The sequence below is a fragment of the Stigmatopora argus genome, chromosome 24 (assembly GCF_051989625.1).
Source record: "Stigmatopora argus isolate UIUO_Sarg chromosome 24, RoL_Sarg_1.0, whole genome shotgun sequence".
Taxonomy (NCBI): Eukaryota; Metazoa; Chordata; class Actinopteri; order Syngnathiformes; family Syngnathidae; genus Stigmatopora; species Stigmatopora argus.
The window spans coordinates 3,801,594-3,822,333 of record NC_135410.1 but is presented as its reverse complement, the minus strand read 5'-3'; the positions used below and the strand labels follow the sequence as shown (position 1 = coordinate 3,822,333).

The 20,740-nt window shown below is 44.1% G+C and overlaps 1 protein-coding gene across 7 annotated transcripts in view; it reads left to right on the top strand.

Moving 5' to 3' along the window:
- The window catches only part of gpx7 (glutathione peroxidase 7), a 69,810-nt gene that overhangs the window by 15,930 nt on the left and 33,140 nt on the right, over nt 1-20,740 (top strand). For 2 of the 7 annotated variants that reach the window (XM_077594655.1, XM_077594656.1), the window contains exon 1: nt 449-5,954. In XM_077594655.1, coding sequence (XP_077450781.1) covers nt 840-1,862 — 1,023 coding nt within the window. In that variant the 5' untranslated portion in view covers nt 449-839 and the 3' untranslated portion in view covers nt 1,863-5,954. Of the gene's footprint in view, nt 1-448; nt 6,055-6,081; nt 6,489-13,634; nt 14,888-20,740 lie in introns of those variants that run through there. The other 5 variants (XM_077594654.1, XM_077594652.1, XM_077594658.1 and 2 more) reach the window with 5 other exon arrangements.

Sequence of the window (20,740 nt, the reverse complement as noted above, 5' to 3'; positions counted from 1 at the left end):
TGGAGGCCGAGGGCGGAGGCCGCGGATGACGGCGTATACTTGGAGGCCGAGGGCGGAGGCCGCGGACGACGGCGTATACTTGGAGGCCGAGGACGACGGCGTATACTTGGAGGCCGAGGGCGGAGGCCACGGACGACGGCGTATACTTGGAGGCCGAGGGCGGAGGCCGCGGATGACGGCGTATACTTGGAGGCCGAGGGCGGAGGCCGCGGACGACGGCGTATACTTGGAGGCCGTGGGCGGAGGCCGCGAACGACGGCGTATACTTGGAGGCACAGGACGACGGCGTATACTTGGAGGCCGAGGGCGGAGGCCGCGGACGACGGCGTATACTTGGAGGCCGAGGGCGGAGGCCGCGGACGACGGCGTATACTTGGATGCCGAGGACGACGGCGTATACTTGGAGGCCGAGGGCGGAGGCCGCGGACGACGGCGTATACTTGGAGGCCGAGGGCGGAGGCCGTGGACGACGGTGTATACTTGGAGGCCGAGGACGACGGCGTATACTTGGAGGCCGAGGGCGGAGGCCGCGGACGACGGCGTATACTTGGAGGCCGAGGGCGGAGGCCGCGGACGACGGCGTATAATGGAGGCCGAGGGCGGAGGCCGCGGACGACGGCATATACTTGGAGGCCGAGGGCGGAGGCCGTGGATGACGGCATATACTTGGAGGCCGAGGGCGGAGGCCGCGGACGACGGCGTATACTTGGAGGCCGAGGGCGGAGGCCTCGGACGACGGTGTATACTTGGAGGCCGAGGACGACGGAGTATACTTGGAGGCCGAGGACGGAGGCCGCGGCCGACGGCGTATACTTGGAGGCCGAGGGCGGAGGCCACGGATGACGGCGTATACTTGGAGGCCAAGGGCGGAGGCCGCGGACGACGGCATATACTTGGAGGCCGAGGGCGGAGGCCGCGGACGACGGCATATACTTGGAGGCCGTGGGCGGAGGCCGCGGACGACGGCGTATACTTGGAGGCCGAGGGCGGAGGACGCGGACGACGGCGTATACTTGGAGGCAGAGGACGACGGTGTATATTTGGAGGCCGAGGGCGGAGGCCGCGGACGACGGCGTATACTTGGAGGCACAGGACGATGGCGTATACTTGGAGGCCGAGGGCGGAGGCCGCGGACGACGGCGTATACTTGGAGGCCGAGTACGACGGCGTATACTTGGAGGCCGAGTACGACGGCGTATACTTGGAGGCCGAGGGCGGAGGCCGCGGACGACGGCGTATACTTGGAGGCCGAGGGCGGAGGCCGCGGACGACAGCGTATACTGGAGGCCGAGGGCGGAGGCCGTGGACGACTGCGTATACTTGGAGCCCGAAGGCGGAGACCCCGACGGCGTATACTTGGAGCCCGAGGGCGGAGACCCCTACGGCGTATACTTGGAGGCCGACGACGACAGCAGAGACCTGGAGGCCGACGACGACGGCAAAAAACGGAGGCCGGCGATGACGGCAAAGACCTGGAAGCTGAGGGCGTAGGCAACGATGCTTCCAGCAATATCGCCTCAGGGTTAGGTGAGTCGCTCCCCCACCTCGTGCTAACCTCTACATTGACTGTCCAGGGCAAGATGCACCACTACTGCCTAGCGGACCTTACTGGACGACAACCTGAATGGCCTACTCGCCGCTTCTTTGCTGGCCAGCCGGGACGACCCCCCGATGGACCTGCTCGCCGCATCTTTGCGGGCCGGCCGGGACGACCCCCCCAATGGACCTGCTCGCCGCTACTTTGCGGGCCGGACGGGACGACCCCCCGATGGACCTGTGTACCACTTCTTTGCGGGCCGGCCGGGTCGACCTCCCAACTGGGAATTTCTTTTTTGCTTTCATGTTTCGGACGGCACAGCTGAAAAAGGCTCAGCGTAGTCTTTCTCCACAGGTGATCTGCGCGATACGAAACTCATCTGGAACAAAACAGAAAAAGGCAAACATCATCATTTTGCGCATCATTCTTTTTCTATGGTGAAATATCGCTTCTTCAGCGCGGAGTGCTCAATTCAGCACCAAAGAAGAAGCAGTCATCCTAATACTACCATTTTTCATCCCGTCTTCCGCTTATGAGGTTCAGCATGAATTTTCACATTTTTGTGAATATTTTTTATTTGGACACTTGAATATAAAAAAACATGATGTAATGAAGCTTTAAATGTTGAAGCCGCGAAATGGTGAAGAATGACAGTAATTATTTTAATCAGACAAGGTAAACATTCCCTAATCACAATGATTAGACTTGAAAAATAATGAAATAAGGGTTTCCAAGCCAATTTATGAACTTCACAGAGGGGAATCTATTACTATCTTAGCCTTAGCAGAGGCCTAAGTAAATGGCAGACTCTCTCTGCCTTGTAAACATTATTATACAATTTGAAAACAAATCGAAAAGTTGTCTTTGTCAGATTGGTCAGCAGTTCAGTAACTAACACCTGTCGTCCACGGGGTGTGGAGGATTTCACTTTTTCCAGATGTACCGTATTTACCTGCATATAAGCCGCTCGCACGTATAAGAATTCATGGTTTTAATAGGGAGTACAAATGTGTTACTTTGAAGGGAAAATATTAAGGAAAATCATCACACTTGGTATTTCTGAGATACTGTATGAATCAAAAGCACATTATTAGGGTCAATATCATAAGGGAGTTAATATGCCTGTCTTTGTAAATGCAGAATATCAAATTATTCATTTTGAAAAAAGAAAAAAGTATCTTGATCAGATCTGATGCTTTCTAATTACAGAAATGACATTTTTTTTACCAGAAGTTTAATATGTTGTGGAAGCCATATTGCTTCTAATGTCAAAATATCTCAATTCTTTCAATGGTTCATATTACTCCAATAGTTGTCACTTTCTAACAGGAAAAAAAATGACAAAAAATCAAACTGAAATTTTGTTTTATTTGAAAATCAAGGCTACTCGCGTCTGGCCAGTCAGAGCACGTTTAACTAGGTTTAGAACGGCAGCGCCCTAGGTAAGAAGCCCGCTTCCCGACCTAGGTAAGATGGCCGTTTCGTGCATGTCGTGTTTTTATGCGCATATAAGCCGTACCCTTGATTCAGTCGTATTTTTTTTGTCCGACAAAAGCGGTTTATATGCGAGGAAATACGATACATTCTTCTGAGCGGCCCGGCGGATTGAGCGGTTACTGTGTTGGCCTCACAGCTCTGGGGTCTTGGGTTCAAATACAGATGGTCTGTGATAGGCTCCAGCATCCTGAATGAGTGAAAGAGTGAAAGGGTAAAAGGGTGAGTGGGTGAGTGGGTGAGTGGGTGAGTGGCGAGCCAGCGAGTCAGTGAGCGTGTCAGTGAGCGTGTCAGTGAGCGTGTCAGTGAGCGAGTCAGTGAGCGAGTCAGTGAGCGAGTCATTGAGCGAGTCAGTGAGCGAGTGAACGAATGAACATTCTTATTATAAGATCAAGAAGAATCTTCCCTTCTCTTTTGGGGTGGGGGTTTACAGCAGGGGCCTTTTGTGTTCTCTTATCTCAATGTTGTATGGCTTCCCCTGTATGCATCAGTGGTTTGGCCGGGGAGTTTCCTTTTACTTTATTAATACATACTGGCCTTTAAATACTATCTCCCTTCACTTGTAAAAGTCTCAAACTGTTAGATCTTGCCACTAACACTATTGATTATTTATCTGTACAAAATTGACATTGCTTTTTGACGAAATGGAATAACTCTGAAGAATATGGTGTTCCTTTTATACTGGTCAATGTTGTACTTATATTTTCAATAACAGAACCACAGATGGGGAAATTAATGTCGCCTTAATAGGAGTCAAAGAACAGGCTACATAATAAAAAGAACAGTCTGATGTGTTTAAAATGTTGTGCCGGCCAAATTTCTTCTCATGTCGAAATATGTTGATTTTTTTCGATGGTTCATATTTCTGATCAGGATGCCCCCTGGACGCCTCCCTCGGGAAGTGTTCCGGCCACGTCCCACCTGGAGAAGGCCAGGGGGGCAATTTCAAACGAAGTGTGTTTACATTTTTGTTATGGGGGTAGTGGACATCGTGGTTGGATCCAAATGCAGGGAAAAAGGCGGACAGGGGAAGTGAGGATCACTAATGTAACTTTAATAACTTGGACTTTTTCACAAAAACAACAAATCCTTAAATACAAAAACTGGGGAACGTGACAAATTAACAACTAATACAAATGAACCAAAGCTTACATGGAAAACACGAGGGGGGGGGTGTGTACTAGACATGAATGTTGGACATGTGTACAGGAATGAATAGTGTAGGGTAGAAACAGGCATGAACACTGGATCAGACCAGAATAGACAGACATGGGCTGATGAGACAATTAAAAACACATGGGTGGCATGAGAGGCAGTGAGCAGGAGAGACTCCAGGGGTGGGGAAACGACAGGTGAACTCAGTGGGCAATCACAAGGACAGGTCACACAGGGGAAAAACCCCAACAAAACATAACAGAACGCCTAACCGTTTTGGGGGATATTCTATTTTGTTTGATGTTTTTCAACCTAAACAGTTTTGCGTATCTTGGAACAAATGGTTTTCACATAAAATATTTTCGTAACCTGAATATGTAATTTTTTGTAAGTAGAGGTACCACAGTAGTTTGAAAATTTATTAATTCCTACGTTTTCAAGATTGTGCAGGGCCACCGATTCAGGGGGTCCCCCGCCTCTGGCCCGAAGTCAGCTGGGATAGGCTCCAGCATCCCCTGCAACGCTGAGGATAAAGCGGTTCAGAAAATGAGATGAGCTATGTGGTGCTGTTTAAAAATATATATTTTTATGTATTTTTTTTCTTAAATTATTGAGAGTAATTGTTAGGTTTATCATTATTATAGATGTGTATCAATATTATTATATTATATGTGCTTGCAACGAAGAGTGATTGACATTAATACAAAGGGCATTTTAATACATCTCTTGCAAAAGTAATGACTGTGGTTCGCATCAAGAGGACTGTGAATGGCCTTGGGCATGAAGAGGGTTCACAACAAGCGCTCTTGGGAACTGTGGACTGTTTCGGCTTCGGAAGATGGTTTCAGAACAAGCGCTCTTGGGAACGGTGGTTTGCTTAGGGAAACATCGGCTTCTCAGGATGGCTCACAACAAGAACTGTGGATTATTTTAGGAACCATCATCTTCTCAGGATGGTTCACATCAGAACTCTCTTGGGAAGATTCGACAGACCTACAATTGTTTTGAGAACTGTGATAAATTGTTATGAGACTCTAAAAATGTTTAGACTTCTGAATTAAACAAAGATGTGACTTCAGATGCCTCTTTTATTGTGAATTTGGAAATACCTAAGGATAAACCTATCAGTAATTTTGAGGGTTTAGAAGCGATAGGAACACACGGAAGTCACCAATGCTTCGCCACTCTTCTGTTTTGAATGGAATTGCCGCTTGCTTGGAACAAGCGGGCGGACTACTTTGAGCGTCCGCTCATATGACCACGAAAACGCGATCGTCAGCTGGCTTTACCAGTCATTGAAGGCACTATTTTGACGGCATGGGGCGAATGAACAAATTTGATTGGGGATAGGAAATTGAGCGAAGTGTGGTTGTGCCTACACTCATACCTGTCAACTTATACGTTTTTCCCGTATTATATACGTTTTTTGATCATTTCAAATTGTGTACGCCGTATAACAACTTTTGTACGGGATTTTTTTTAAGTACGTTTTTTGTAAAACGGATCTCGTTTTACGCATTTCGGCTCTAATCCGGATCGTCTCGGTCACTGGTAGCAGACGAAAACGTCATCGTCAACTGCTAATATTGTCATGCTTTAAGCATGATATGCGCACACGCATTCCCCTTTCACACGAAACAGGAAATGATTAAATCATTTCCTGTTTCGTTATTTAAGCAGCTATGAGTCATAGCGCTTGGGTCCGAATACATTCACGGTCGCGTCACGACAACGCGGCGCGACCATAACACTTTTACGTGCACCCTATGTGAGTAAATATGTGCCGCGTTGCATTTGTACGGTTTTCTATTGCTTAATACGGGGAATTCCAATCATTAATACGGGGAGGAATTGGCCCAGGTTGACAGGTATGTACACTTGATGGCACAACTCACAAACATCTAGTTTTGAGGCGGGCATCTCGAAAAAATGAAAGCATTTAATTACATACAGTATGAATGAGCTGCAAGATGACTGTCAGGCAGAACATTCCCGCGGCCCGGATCGGATAAGAGGCGAAAGTCTCCGATATAAAATGGCTAAGAAGTGACGATGCACGTTCATTTTGGCTCATGGCGTGCATCAGGAATCTAGACTCGTATATGTTATATCCAAGGCGGAACCTCTTCGAGTTGTGTCAACTGTTGACACTGGTGCTACGAGGGCAAAGATGTTTTTTTCTACGATGACTACGCTGTTAGCTTTATTTAGCCTGGTCGAAAACAAACAGAAAGATTTGTATACTTTCAAAGTTATGAACAGTAGAGGAAAGTTAGTGTCACTTGAAAAATACAGGGGTTCGGTAAGTTGTTTTTTTCCCCTCCTAACTACTGATTTCTCTAAGGCTTTCTCAAAAAAATCACATCACTAATTGCTTCTGCTGTCGGTCTTAATTTATATTGTAATCTTTATTCTATTTAAAAGCCAATTATTTGTATGTAACCTGGGGTGGAGGAAAATATGTCCATTCATGCTGCTAACGACTGTGCTGTTATTATATCTATAAACTCATCACGGACAATTCCTGTGAACGGCTGTGAAGCGTCTAGTTTTTAATATTATATCTATCAGTTCACGTCTCTATTTAGATTCATCATTTATTTTATTCCATTTACGTATATTATATTAATCTTACTAATGGTTTATGTATTTCTTGATTGTATACAATCTATTTATTTATTCCTCCAATATAATTGGAAAAACAAATATAATTTTAGTATTGTATTTGGATCCTTAATTTATTTACAATAATTTCAAAACTAAGTCTACTCTTCCAAAGGCCTTGCTGTTGCAGCTTTTAGAGGGGACCAAATGCATCCGGTTGCGCAGGGAGCAAAAACACATCTAATAATAATAATAATCGGACATAGGCTTTGTCATCATCATTGACTCGACGAAAGCCTAATTGTCATCATACCCAGCTGCGTATGACGAAATTGGTAGGGCTTCTCCATAACGTGCGCGTTCCCGGCAAAAGGCCCAAATAAGTGATAATTTCAGACTCGTTGGCATTCTGCCGTGATGGATACATCACATCATCCCCTGAGCGGATCACTTACCACTTATCACTGTCTCCTCACTTACCTTCAGTCAGCCAGTAGGAGGCAGATCACCGCCCAACGTCTTTTCATGCAGAAGGGATTGTGTGTCGTGCTACCGCAAGTTTAGAGTCCTGATGGATGTGGGAAAAACTGTCTTAAGCCTATTTGTCCGTACTTTGTGAGACCTGTAGCGTCTGCCAGAGGGCAGCAGCTGGAACAGGTTGTGACCAGGGTGGTATGGGTCCCCGACAATGTTCCTGGCTCTGCTGAGGTAACGAGGGCTAGCAATGTCTTCCAGTGAGGGCAGAGAGCAGCCAACGATCTTCTGGGCAGTGTTAATCACTCTCTGCATTGCCTTTCTGTCTGCTGCCGTGCTTCCAGGGTACCACACTGTAATAAAGTATGCCAGGATGCTCTCCACAGTGGCTCTATAGAAGGTTACCAGAAGCTTAGTGTCCAAGTTGTTCCTCCTGAGTACCCGGAGGAAATGGAGTCGTTTCTGGGCCTTTTTCACCACTGCCGTGGTGTTTGTAGACCAGGAAAGCTTTTATTTACACATTTGCGGGGTACTGAACACGTCCACAGTTGTTTTTTTAGCAGGTTACTGAGTGTGTCTGCTAGCGTGGGGTCCTGGACCGCATTTCTTTTATTCCATTTACGTATATTATATTCTATTAATCTTACTAATGGTTTATGTATTTCTTGATTTGATACAATCTTTTTTTTATTCCTCCAATATAATTGAAAAACAAATATATTTTTAGTATTGTATTTGGATCCTTAATTTATCTACAATCAATTCAAAACTAAGTCTACTCTTCCAAAGGCCTTACTGCTGCAGCTTTTAGCGGGGACCAAATGCATCCAGTTGCGCAGGGAGCAAAAACACTTCTGCAACTTTATTTACAAATTTGCACAGTGATGCAGTATGCCAGGATGCTCTCCACAGTGGCTCTATCACAATTCCTGTGAACGGCTGTGAAGCGTCTAGTTTTTAATATTATATCTATCAGTTCACGTCTCTATTTCATTTCATCATTAATTTTATTCCATTTACGTATATTATATTCTATTAATCTTACTAATGGTTTATATATTTCTTGATTTTATACAATCTATTTATTTATTCCTCCAATATAATTGAAAAACAAATATAATTTTAGTATTGTATTTGGATCCTTAATTTATTTACAATCAATTCAAAACTAAGTCTACTCTTCCAAAGGCCTTACTGCTGCAGCTTTTAGAGGGAACCAAATGCATCTGGTTGCGCAGGGAGCAAAGACACTTCTAATAATAATAATAATGATAATAATAATCGGACATAGGCTTTGTCATCATCATTGACTCGACGAAAGCCTAACTGTCATTATACCCAGCTGCGTATGACGAAATTGGTAGGGCTTCTCCATAACGTGCGCTTTCCCGGCAAAAGGCCCAAATAAGTGATAATTTCAGAATCGTTGGCATTCTGCCGTGATGGATACATCACATCATCCCCTGAGTGGATCACTTACCACTCACTGTCTCCTCACTTACCTTCAGTCAGCCAGTAGGAGGCAGATCACCGCCCAACGTCTTTTCATGCAGAAGGGATTGTGTGTCGTGCTACCGCAAGTTTAGAGTTCTGATGGATGTGGGAAAAACTGTCTATAGCCTATTTGTCCGTACTTTGTGAGACCTGTAACGTCTGCCAGAGGGCAGCAGCTGGAACAGGTTGTGACCAGGGTTGTATGGGTCCCTGATAATCTTCCTGGCTCTGCTGAGGTAACGAGGGGTAGCAATGTCTTCCAGTGAGGGCAGAGAGCAGCCGACGATCTTCTGGGCAGTGTTAATCACTCTCTGCATGGCCTTTCTGTCTGCTGCCGTGCTTCCAGCGTACCACACTGTAATAAAGTATGCCAGGATGCTCTCCACAGTGGCTCTATAGAAGGTTACCAGAAGCTTAGTGTCCAAGTTGTTCCTTCTGACTACCCGGAGGAAATTGAGTCGTTTCTGGGCCATTTTCACTACTGCCGTGGTGTTTGTAGACCAGGAGAGCTTATCCGTGACGTGGACCCCCAGGAATTTAAAGGATTGGACCCTGTCTACACATACTCCATTTATGAGGAGTGGGGGCAGATCTGTGCTGTGTTTGCGAAAGTCCAGGATTATTTCTTTAGTTTTCGTGGTGTTCAGTGTGAGATTGTTCACCGAGCACCACGAAGACAGTTTGTTGACCTCATCTCTGTAGGCCGACTCATCCCCTCCTGATATGAGTCCGACCACAGTGGTGTCATCGGCAAATTTGATGATGTAGTTAGACTGGTGGGTTGGTGTACAGTCGTATGTGTACAGGGAGTACAGAAGAGGACTTAGTATACAGCCTTGAGGGGAGCCAGTGCTCAGTGTAATGGAGGAGAGAGGTGGGGACCAAGTCTAACAGTTTATGGTCGGTTGGTTAAGAAGTTCTTTATCCAGCAGCAGATGGAAGAGGAAAGTCCAAGGTGGGAGAGTTTGTTAGTCAGAATGTCCAGTATTATAGTGTTGAAGGCTGAGCTATAGTCCTCACAATAGGATAACGCACGACCACTTGCCAACGAGGGGTAGTCTTGAATGAGCGATCGTGGGAGCTATCAGGCTAAGGAAGGAATAACAGCCTACCCACATATTGATTGTGGGTAATGAAGTTTTATTCTAAGAAAGGGTGCCATTGCCTATTGGTGTTGTGTGCACGAGTATACTTCATTACCCAGAAAGCCCTCTTTTTGCCCGCGCATGCGCGTTGTGCGTTTCCTGGTCGATGCGTAGAAGAAATTCATCTGAATAAATCGTTCAGTGCTCGTAGATATCTGTTATACACGAAAGAGATGCGGTAAAACAAGTCAGTTCGCTACAATGATAAACAGCCACTCATGTCATGGCTTGGTCGCATCTCTAAATTTTGATCGTATCTAGGGCGAATTATTCGGTCGAAATTTTCATCGTACCTCGAGCATGTCCTAGGTAGAGCTGATTGTAGGTCGAGGTACCACTGTAGATACAGACACATAGATGTATATGTATACATAAGGTAGGTCTTTACACTCAGCCATTTGTTTTGCTAAAGAGCCTGACAGCTGATGGGAGGAAGGTTCTGCTTAAGCGCTCCTTCCTGCAATGAGGGTGCCGCAGTCTATTGGTGAAAGAGCTCCGGAGGGACTCCACAGACTCATGCAGGGGGTGGGAGTTTCTGTCCATGATGGACATCATCCTGGTCAGCATCCTCCGCTCTCCCACTTCCTCCACAGAGTCCAAAGGACAGCCCAGAACAGAGCTGTCCCTCCTGACCAGCTTATTCAGCCTGTTCCTGTCCCTCTCCCTGCTCCCGCATACCCAACAGACCACTGCATAAAACACTGTAGATGCCACCACAGTGTCGTAAAAGGTCCCCAGCAGTGTCCTGCGCACACCAAAGGACCGTAGTGTCCTCAGTAGGTAGAGGCGGCTAGTGTAATATATAATAGATAGATACTGTAAGACTAATAACCCTAACAGTTTCCAAGCGCGATCTGTAGGCTTGCAAACTCACATGGGCCGCGGTGACTAAAGAAGGGAATGGTAGGGTGTGGGCCCCTGTAGGTCTGTTCAATCCTAACCATGCTGCTGAACTTTGGTGGTACTGATCTTTGCTGGCTCTGCCTATACTCCCATGGGGGATGCTGCTGCTGGACTGATACCTGGCTTGACCATCGTGGAATATAGGTGGCTCTATAGGACGGGGATCCGGACCAATGTTCCCTCTAAGCTGCGCAATTGCGCACTACTCTCGTCTTCTCCGCGCAGCAGCAATCATATGGCGCGCACAAAATAAAGTCCATACTTCCCCCCTCCATGATGGCGCCGTTCATGCGGCAGCCAGTGGCAGTAGCTCTGTCCGCTCTTATGTTTTTCTTGTTTTACAGCCCTTCTATCTTTTTTTTAATTACATTTTAATATTTCTTAATACATTCCTTTTTACTTTACTGTGCAAATAGAAGAACAAGCGGCAAAATCAGGTGAGAACTGTCTAAATCTGGTGTGTGTGGTTGTGTGCGTGCGTGCATGTGTGTCTAGTATGTGTGATCGTTTGTCTTCAACCTACACAATGGACTATAAATGGAAACTAGCCCTCGGCTATAATCTTACATATATATATGTTCATTAACATGAATATAAATATGTTCATTAATATGTGCTATCCCTTATTAAATAAATCAAAGCAAAATCATGGAAAATATTGCATATAAATGGAAACTTGACTATCTCAAGTGATACGTTCAGCAGAAAAGTCATTTGAACGAGAATGAGAAGGACAGATGTGTAAAATAAGGTAAAATTTAAGTTGGATTTGTGCATATTCTAATGGCATTTATGAAGATGTTTTGTTCATAGATATTCTTTCATTCATTTTCTGTACCTCTTTATCCACTTAATCACTCGCGGGGGGTGCTGGAGCCTATCCCTGCTGACTTTGGGCCAGGGGCGGGGGACACCCTGTATCGGTGGCCAGCCGATCGCAGGGCACAAGGAGACGGACAGCCATGCACACTCAGACCCATACCTAGGGGCAATTTTAGAGTGTCCAATCAGCCTACAATGCATATTTTTGGGATGTGGTAGGAAAACGTAGTACTCAGAGAAAACCCACGCAGGCCCAGGGAGAATATGCAAATTCAAAACAGGTGGACCGACCTGGATTTGAACCCAGGACCCCAGAGCTGTGAGGCCGACGCGCGAACCACTCATCCGCCGGGTCGCCCATTCACAGATATTAATCATTACATTTTATTATTACTAAATCATTAATGTGTAGTAGACATGCACCTGCGTATGGTAGGTGTGATACCGGTGTGTGCCCATAGCGAGCAAAGATGATGTTGCTCACACTGGTACTCAGTGTGCTCAGGGAGGTTGTCTTTCTACCCAGACAAACAAAAAATTAGACAGAACATTGATCCGGACGGCATTTGTTGTGCGTAGGCAGGCTGATGTAGATTCACTAACTGCCCAGGTGTATAGGCAGTTTAGTAAAGCATAGCTAGAACTGGTGCAGGTTGATACTTAGGCTGGATAATGGACTGCTTCTCAGACTGATGAGGTTTTTGGTGTAGTGGTGGTGTAACGTCTTCTAGAAGTCCTTCTTTGTTGCCTGCTGACATGGCTTGGCCCTTTAACTGCTTTAATTCTACATTTAACTGGTCTACTCGCTCTACGGTGGAAGGAGCTAACTGGCTCAGGCCATGGCGGAGTTCAGGCCACTCCTCTTGCTCTTCAGCTGGGATGGAAGTGGTCTCCCGGTTGTTGATAATGCTGTAGTGTGATGCTTGCTGGAGATTTGTTATAGCTTGGTCTAGTTTACCTATTTCTTCTTGAATGGAGTTGACTTGCATCGGTAGCTTCGACTGCTGTATCAGGCTGCTCCGAAGTTCTTTTATCGCAGTGGTTGTCGATACAGGGTGAGTTGGAGGTAGTTATTGAGCTTTGGCCCTGGAGTTCCTCACTGGATACCTTGGGTGACCGAGCTGACGTTCTAAACTGTAACTCTGACCTTCTCTGGAGTACAAGTCTGACTCTTGGAACTCTGCGTTCCACCAATTGTATCTGTCTTGGTGAGGTGAGGCGAAGCGGTGAGGGATGCTCTTAAAATGCTTCTTCCTGAGATGGCTGATTTAGGTCAAGTTCTCACCTGTCTCACTGCCTGTGCCTTGCCTCATTGTCTTCAAGATAGACGAGTTGGTGGACGTGTCTGCCTCTTAGGCCTTGCTCCACTGGCTTCAAACTCCATATTGTCCCAAGTAAACAGAGGATATACGGCTCGAAGGACCACACATGTTGGAGAGGTTTTTCTTGGACTGTATAAGGTGCTTGCTCAATATGGATTATGTTCATTTGGGGGTGTCGGTCAGGAAACAAGGAATTGAAGAGAGGAGATCGGTTTGGTAATTTAATCCGAAACTTGACAATTTATGCAATCATGGTATCTTGCTGTTATGGATAGGAGTGTGTATGAGCGCGTGTGTGGGGGTAGGTATGTGTGAGTGTGTGGATGTGCACATGTGCCTGTAGATATGTGTGCATGTGTGTGGATGTACATACAGTGGGGCAAATAAGTATTTAGTCAACCACCAATTGTGCAGGTTCTACTTGAACAGATTAGAGAGGCCTGTAATTGTCAACATGGGTAAACCTCAACTAGGAGAGACAGAATGTGGAAAAAAAACCAGAAAATGAGATTGTTTGATTTTTCTTAAAGAATTTATTTCCAAATTAGAGTGGAAAATAAGTATTTGGTCACCTACAAACAAGCAAGATTTCTGGCTGTCATAGAGGTCTAACCTCTTCTAACAAGGTCTAACATGGTCTCCACTCGTTACCTGTATTAATAGCATCTTTTTTTATCTCATCAGTATAAAAGGTACCTGTCGACAACCTCAGTCTCTCACACTCCAAACTCCACTATGGCCAAGACCAAAGAACTGTCCACGGACACCAGAGACAAAATTGTAGACCTTGCACCAGGCTGGGAAGACTGTATCTGCAGTAGGTAAAATGCTTGGTGTAAAGAAATCAACTGTGGGAGCAATCATTAGAAAATGGAAGACATACAAGACCACTGATAATCTCCCTCGATCTGGGGCTCCATGCAAGATCTCACCCCGTGGTGTCAATGATAACAAGAACGGTGAGCAAAAATCCCAGAACCACACGTAGGGTACCTAGTGAATGACCTACAGAGAACTGGGACCACAGTAACAAAGGCTACTATCTGTACCACAATCCGCTGCCAGGGACTCAAATCCTGCACTGCCAGAAGAGGACTGGGAGAATGTGTTATGTTCAGATGAAACCAAAATAGAACTTTTTGGTAGAAACACAGGTTCTCGTGTTTGGAGGAGAAATAATATTGAATTGCATCCGAAGAACACCATACCCACTGTGAAGAATGGGGGTGGAAACATCATGCTTTGGGACTGTTTTTCTGCAAAAGGACCAGGACGACTGATCTGTGCAAAGGAAAGAATGAATGGGGCCATGTATCGAGAGATTTTGAGTGAAAATCTCCTTCCATTATCAAGGACATCGAAGATGAGACGTGGCTCGGTCTTTCAGAATGACAATGATCCCAAACACAGCTAGGGCAACAAAGGAGTGGTTTCGTAAGAAGAATTTCAAGGTCCTGGAGTGGCCTAGCCAGTCTCCAGATCTCAACCCCATAGAAAATCTGTGGAGGGAGTTGAAAGTTCGTTTTGCCCAAAGACAGCCCCAAAACATCACTCCTCTTGAGCAGTTTCCCAACCTTTTTTGAGCTGCGGCACACTTTTTGCATTGAGAAAATCTCAAGGGACACCACCATCCCAAAATCTTTTAATTTAAAACTATGTAACCTATGTCTTATTATTATTATTATAATTATTATTATATATAACAATAGTCATTCTCATCAAAATTTTATCAGCAGGAATTACATATACAGACACTCCTCAACTTACGAACGCAATTGGTTCCGAGCGATTGTTTGTAAGTTGATTTAGTGCTATATTTTGTATTATAATTTATGTTTAAGGCCTATATAAGTATATTGAAGGTTTATATAAGTGCATTTGTATGTTTAAGGCTTGTATAAGTAACACGCATTGGTTTGTACTGAAAAAAAAAAATTTAATAAAATGGAGAGAATATGTACAGTACTGTAGAGAGAGAGATAGATTTATGTATTAGAAACTGGCCAAAAGAAGCGACCTAATGACGATTGCACAGTTTTCTTCTTTTTTTCATCATAAATGATGCAGTAGCACTGTATGGCATCATTCAATTGATTTGCAAACTTTGTGCAACGTTCAATATTTGGGTCCTGCTGCTCGATCTTTCTGTTTATAAATGGTACTGAATGTGCAACGCTCACCACTCTCACTCATCAAGCTTCGTTATTATTGCCACTCGTTTCAAATGAAATGGCTTGCCTCTTCCTTGCAACTCCCTCAATAGAAGCCTTTAGCTTTTTACCAACCATATTCATAATTGGATGCATGAGATATTTAATGATACAAATGAAAAAGGTTCTTTGCACACTGGAGATACATTCACGCACTTCCGCATTGCAACGAAGAAGAAGGTAGATGCTGGGGGAGCTGAGCTCTCACAGCGCCAGGCGTCGGTATTAGCGGCGGAAAGAAGTACTACTCCGAAAAAGACGCGAAATACAAAATTGGACTTACGAACATTTTTGGACTTAAACGCAATTTGCAGACATGTTCGTATGTACCGTTGTTCGTAAGTTGAATGTTCGTAAGTAGGGGAGCGTCTGTACCCCCAAAATTATTGGAATATCAAATTTTTCACACTGACCTAATGTCACCAAAAGTTTATGTCTGCAGACCTTGAACAACTTCCGGTTCGAGTGATGCAAAATTGAGTAATGTAATGTTTTTAATCGGATAATTTTATGACTTTTATCCAAATATTACTTAAAACTTCTAATATCACTTTAAAAAATGTGCTCACAGACTTTACGTCGGCAAAGGTTGATGCCCTCGAAACCAAAAAGCTTCCGGTTCATGTTAGAGAAAAATAAGCATCAAAATGACTGTTTCACAATTTGAATCTTGTAATAGTATATTCTATAAGTTAACTTTCATCATATTTTGATATTAAACTTGTAATCATTCAATTTTAATCTCGTTATATTCATATGAATTTTTCTCTCAGAATATTACATTGTATGACTTGCAATTTCCCACGGCACACCAGATCTGCTTGGAGGAATGGGCCAAAATACCAGCAACAGTGTGTGAAAAGCTTGTGAAGAGTTACAGAAAACGTTTGGCCTCCGTTATTGCCAACAAATGGTACATAACAAAGTATTGAGATGAACTTTTGGTATTGATCAAATACTTATTTTCCACCATGATTTTCAAATAAATTCTTTAAAAATCAAACAATGTGATTTTCTGTTTTTTTTCACATTCGGTCTCATGGTTGACGTGTGCGGTCGATTGGTCGCCCCGACCGCGACAACGGGCGACCAAAAGACCGGCGACCAAAAGACCGGAGACAAAACAAGGTAAAACAACACGGTCTACGCATCAATAAAAGCCAACAATGGCCATGAGCAGTTTCACTGAGCCGACGTGTGAGTGTATGAGTTTGTATGTACATGAGTTGTCCCCTTAGGAAGGTACGTCAGTCAGGGTCTTAACAAGTTCTCCAACAAAAAACAATAAACGTCCAGGACATTTGGAGCTTTTCTTAAGCCTAATAATTAATAGGGCATTAAGTATGACTAAATAGTAATTCTCAGTTTGTATTTAGGGAATTTGAGCAACGATTTAAATGGTAATTATCAATAACCTTCCGGGCGACCAAAAGACCGGTGACCAATCGACCATGTACCCATGGTTGAGGTTTACCTATGTTGACAATTACAGGCCTCTCTACCGTACTTTCACGACTATACGGGGCATCATATTTTTAGCCGCAGTGTGAGTAACGAGTGCTATTTCTGTATTTTACACACACAAAGGACGCACCGTTTTTATAGACGCAGCCAGGCATGGCAAAACATACACCAGCTTAAACATACATGCTACACCCACACACTAAAAACACGTTTTTAAAAAGGCAACGGCAAAACTGAGTTCGGTTGTACTTTATTTAGCAATTTTACAATGCACTCACGTCATCATCACCCACAAATCCATCAAAGTCCTCATTTCCTGTGTCCGAATTGAACAATTGTCCAAATGAGTCATCGAAAACGCTGAGTTTTATACGTTCGTCCAGGCGGCCACAATCCATTCGCAAATAGTAGCTAGCGTAACTATTCCAACGCTGTCTTCCATGCTTCGTAAAGCTGTGTTGATGTCGATCGCCAGGCCACAATACATTTGCAAATAGTAGCTAGCTGGTAGCTAGCGTAACTATTCCAATGCTGTCTTCCATGCTTCGTAAAGCTGTGTTGATGTCGATCGCCAGGCCACAATCCATTCGCAAATAGTAGCTGGTGTTAGACGTAAAGTTTTAGCATCTGACTCCAATTCCTTAATCTGTTTTATCCCGTCTAACAATTGTTGCGTATTCAGCATCGGAGGAAAGACCAGGGTTGAGCGGCTTAATCCACATATGATTTATTCTTGACAAATTGATCTATACAGAGCTTCGGGTCCCCCTCCCAAACATAAACCAGCTGAGCGTCTGTGCACAGTGGAGGATGAGAAAGACAACACCCAAACCCGAGTTTGCCCAGTTATAATAATACAAATATGAATATTCATTAGCTGATTAACAATAAGAGGGTGACTGGTCCATGACTGTCTTGAAAGGTGCCATCTTTCTTGGGATTTTCCACTGTCCGTCCACTCGCCTCCGTAACTCCGCTGGCATTGGAGCTCCACTCCTTATCAGCTTGGCATTGTATGGAAGCTGTCTGTAATCAACCTCAAAAGAATCTCAGACAGAGCCTTTGTTCATTGTACAAGCATTATTATAGCGGGACCTTCCGTTCGCGTGGTCATTAAGCTAAAAACAATTGTTTAATCTTACAGTAGTAATATTTAAAAATGAAGCAGTTGTAATAAAATATGAGTAAAATATGTCATAGTCTTCATTAGATTATATGGTTAAAATATGTCATAGTCTTCATTCCCTCTCTTGGTCTCCCAAAGAGTCCACACCGACAAACAACACACAGGTTAGTAAGAAGAGAAACGAAAAAGCACTACATTAGTGTATCCTTGAACACAGCTCAGCGGGGGTGCAGAGGGGTCAGTTTGGGGCAACTGAGCATACTGACCTTTAGGGAGTAGTCCGACTGCCCTATTGATCAAACGAACAACCAGAGTACGAGCTAAGGGGATGATGCAACAGCCACAAAGAATAAGTAAAGCAGTGAACACAGCAACAGATGAGGACGCTGCCCACCAAACCTTTCCAGTCACCGAAATGATTCATCCAGTGGTCCCAGATTGAGGCGCCCACACCTGAATGGTCTGCCATCTTATTAGTCAGGGTTCAGAGGCCTTCTAAGGCTTTGGTGACACGTCCATTTGGAGCAGTGTTATTAGGGATGAAAGTGCAACAGGCATCACCAAAGATATCACACACCATCCTTCTCAGCCAATAACATGTCTAATGCCATACGATCTTGGAAAGGCATGAGATGTTGCCGCTAACTGTTCATGTACCGCCTCAAACGACTCAAGTGTAATTGCCAAGTCGTTGGATATTTTAATGCGATCAACATTTTTGTTAGGGGTGACCCAAATTAGAATACTTTCGAATCCTGCTGAAACCTGATCAACCAGTTTATACTCATCAGGAACGCCACGTGGGACGCCTATGGCGTCAATATAGGTGGGGTCGGACTTACCCATCCAGGTGGGTGATGCTCTCTTATTGCGATGCAAGACATTCTTCAGGTTTGAAGGTAATCGTATTTCAGTTGTGAGATCCACTGGGGAAACAGAAACCGGAAGCAACAAAGACACCGAAGAACACACACCAGAAACATTTGTGGGTAATCTATTATACAACTTATTGCTTCCACACCATAACCTGAAGTTAGCTCGGGATAAGGGGTGTGGTACTGAAAAAGACAAATTTACTACACACCAGTCAGACGGAATGCTTCCCAATGATTTTCCAGTCAAGTTCAATTTGAGACAGGTAAAATTTTGGCGGGCCACTGATTTGTCAAAAATTGTTTTTTCTTTATCCTCTTGGTCAAGTGGGAATATCGAATCGTAATTAGAACAATTAAATGTCGGATTGGTGTTTTTTAGGAGGTCCACAATACATTCATTGTCGACTGGGGCCGAAACAATGCGGAGTACGGGTCGAGCACCCATACACACGAGACAATCATCTTGGGTTTCGCTGGCAGCTTGCTCTACCATTAACAGCCAATTGTTAGATACTGCTTTAATACCTGTAGTCATTCTAAACCAATCGTCCACTTCACTCGATTTAGGGGATACGATTGACGGAGTCACCTTGCCAGTTTTCCCCTGAGTAGTACTGGGTTTTTTACACATCCCCACTGGCTAGCATGAATCGGTATCTGAGAACCACGCACACAGGGTTAGGAAGCTAGTGGTGTCTCATTTGTTGGAGATTGCGGTGTCATTGGAGCCACATCCGTCTGATTGGAGATCGCCCAACAGGAGTATGACATACACGTGTGGAGCGCTCCTTCAAAAATAACAAGAGATAAATTAAAACAATAATCAATAAGCCAAAACATCCTGTACCCCACTTCCCTCTCTTGGACTGGGATAAGCCCAGTGCAGACCAGGAACTATGTGTCATGTTTAAATGAATGTGACCTGTCCCCGGGAGAATCTAAGGCGCCTTTAGAGGATCTTGTGGGTGATCATGTGCAGCTGTAGCAGCCTCCTGTACCTGTGAAGATATACTAGATACAAGAGAATGCAGTTGAGACCAATATGCTGCATGTGAGAGATCGGGTAATGGAACCTCTTCATATGGGGTGAGTGAGGAACTGGTACCTCGCATCAGCCGGCCCGTAAGTAATTCAAATGGGGCAAAATTTGTGGTTTTGTTGATGGTTTGACGAATAGAGAGTAAAGCCAATGGGAGGGCTTGAAGCCAAGACATTTTGGTGCCGTACATTATTTTTGCCAATTTCTCTTTCCTGTAATTACACAAATTAACTAATCATACTAAAAATAGGAAAATACAAAAAGCAAACTAGGCTGCTTTCTCCTCAGGAACAGTTTTCCCGTTCTCTGCAATAGTTACATTCACGTCAATTAATATCCAGAAACAAATGTACACATTTATAATTCTGAATAGAATTGAACCTACTAAAATGTAACCACCCCTTGTTTGTCAGGGTTAATAATTTTAGCATAACTGTGTCCTTTAGAGAAATTAAAACTCATTACTTATAACATGCATACTAATCAAGTCACAATTCATTCAATAATGTGTATCGCGTTGCATATTAAACTCAGTTGTTTGAAATTCAAAATATCCCAAACTAGTAGTCTTTTTATCAAATGTAACATTCCATTATCTTTGGAGTTTGCCAATCATCTCCTATAAAACTTTCTTAATCAATATTTTTCAATAGTCAGGCATAACATTAAAATCTAGTTACATTATCTATTTTCTTCCTAATTGTTTACTTTAACTATCTGTAAGAAGGTTTAGTTTCAATTGAAACGCTATGGAGACAATAAAACCAATATAAAAAGTTCCTTATGGCTTACAGCATTGCTCCCTGAGCAATAATCTTTCCAATCAATATTGGAGTGCTTTCCATTACGTCTGATCACGTCAAAAAAGTTTATCTTACCTGTCTCCTCAAACATTTCAACTGAGAGAACCCATACCTGTCAACCTCTGCCGATAACTGCCCTTATAAATGATTATTGATTCCCCTTACAAACCCCCAAAAAACCTTACAAACACCGTACGTCTCGTACCTATCATGCCTATCCTAAATTATTTTTTTTATCTAAACTTGTCAGGTACAATTTACCTAATAATTTGT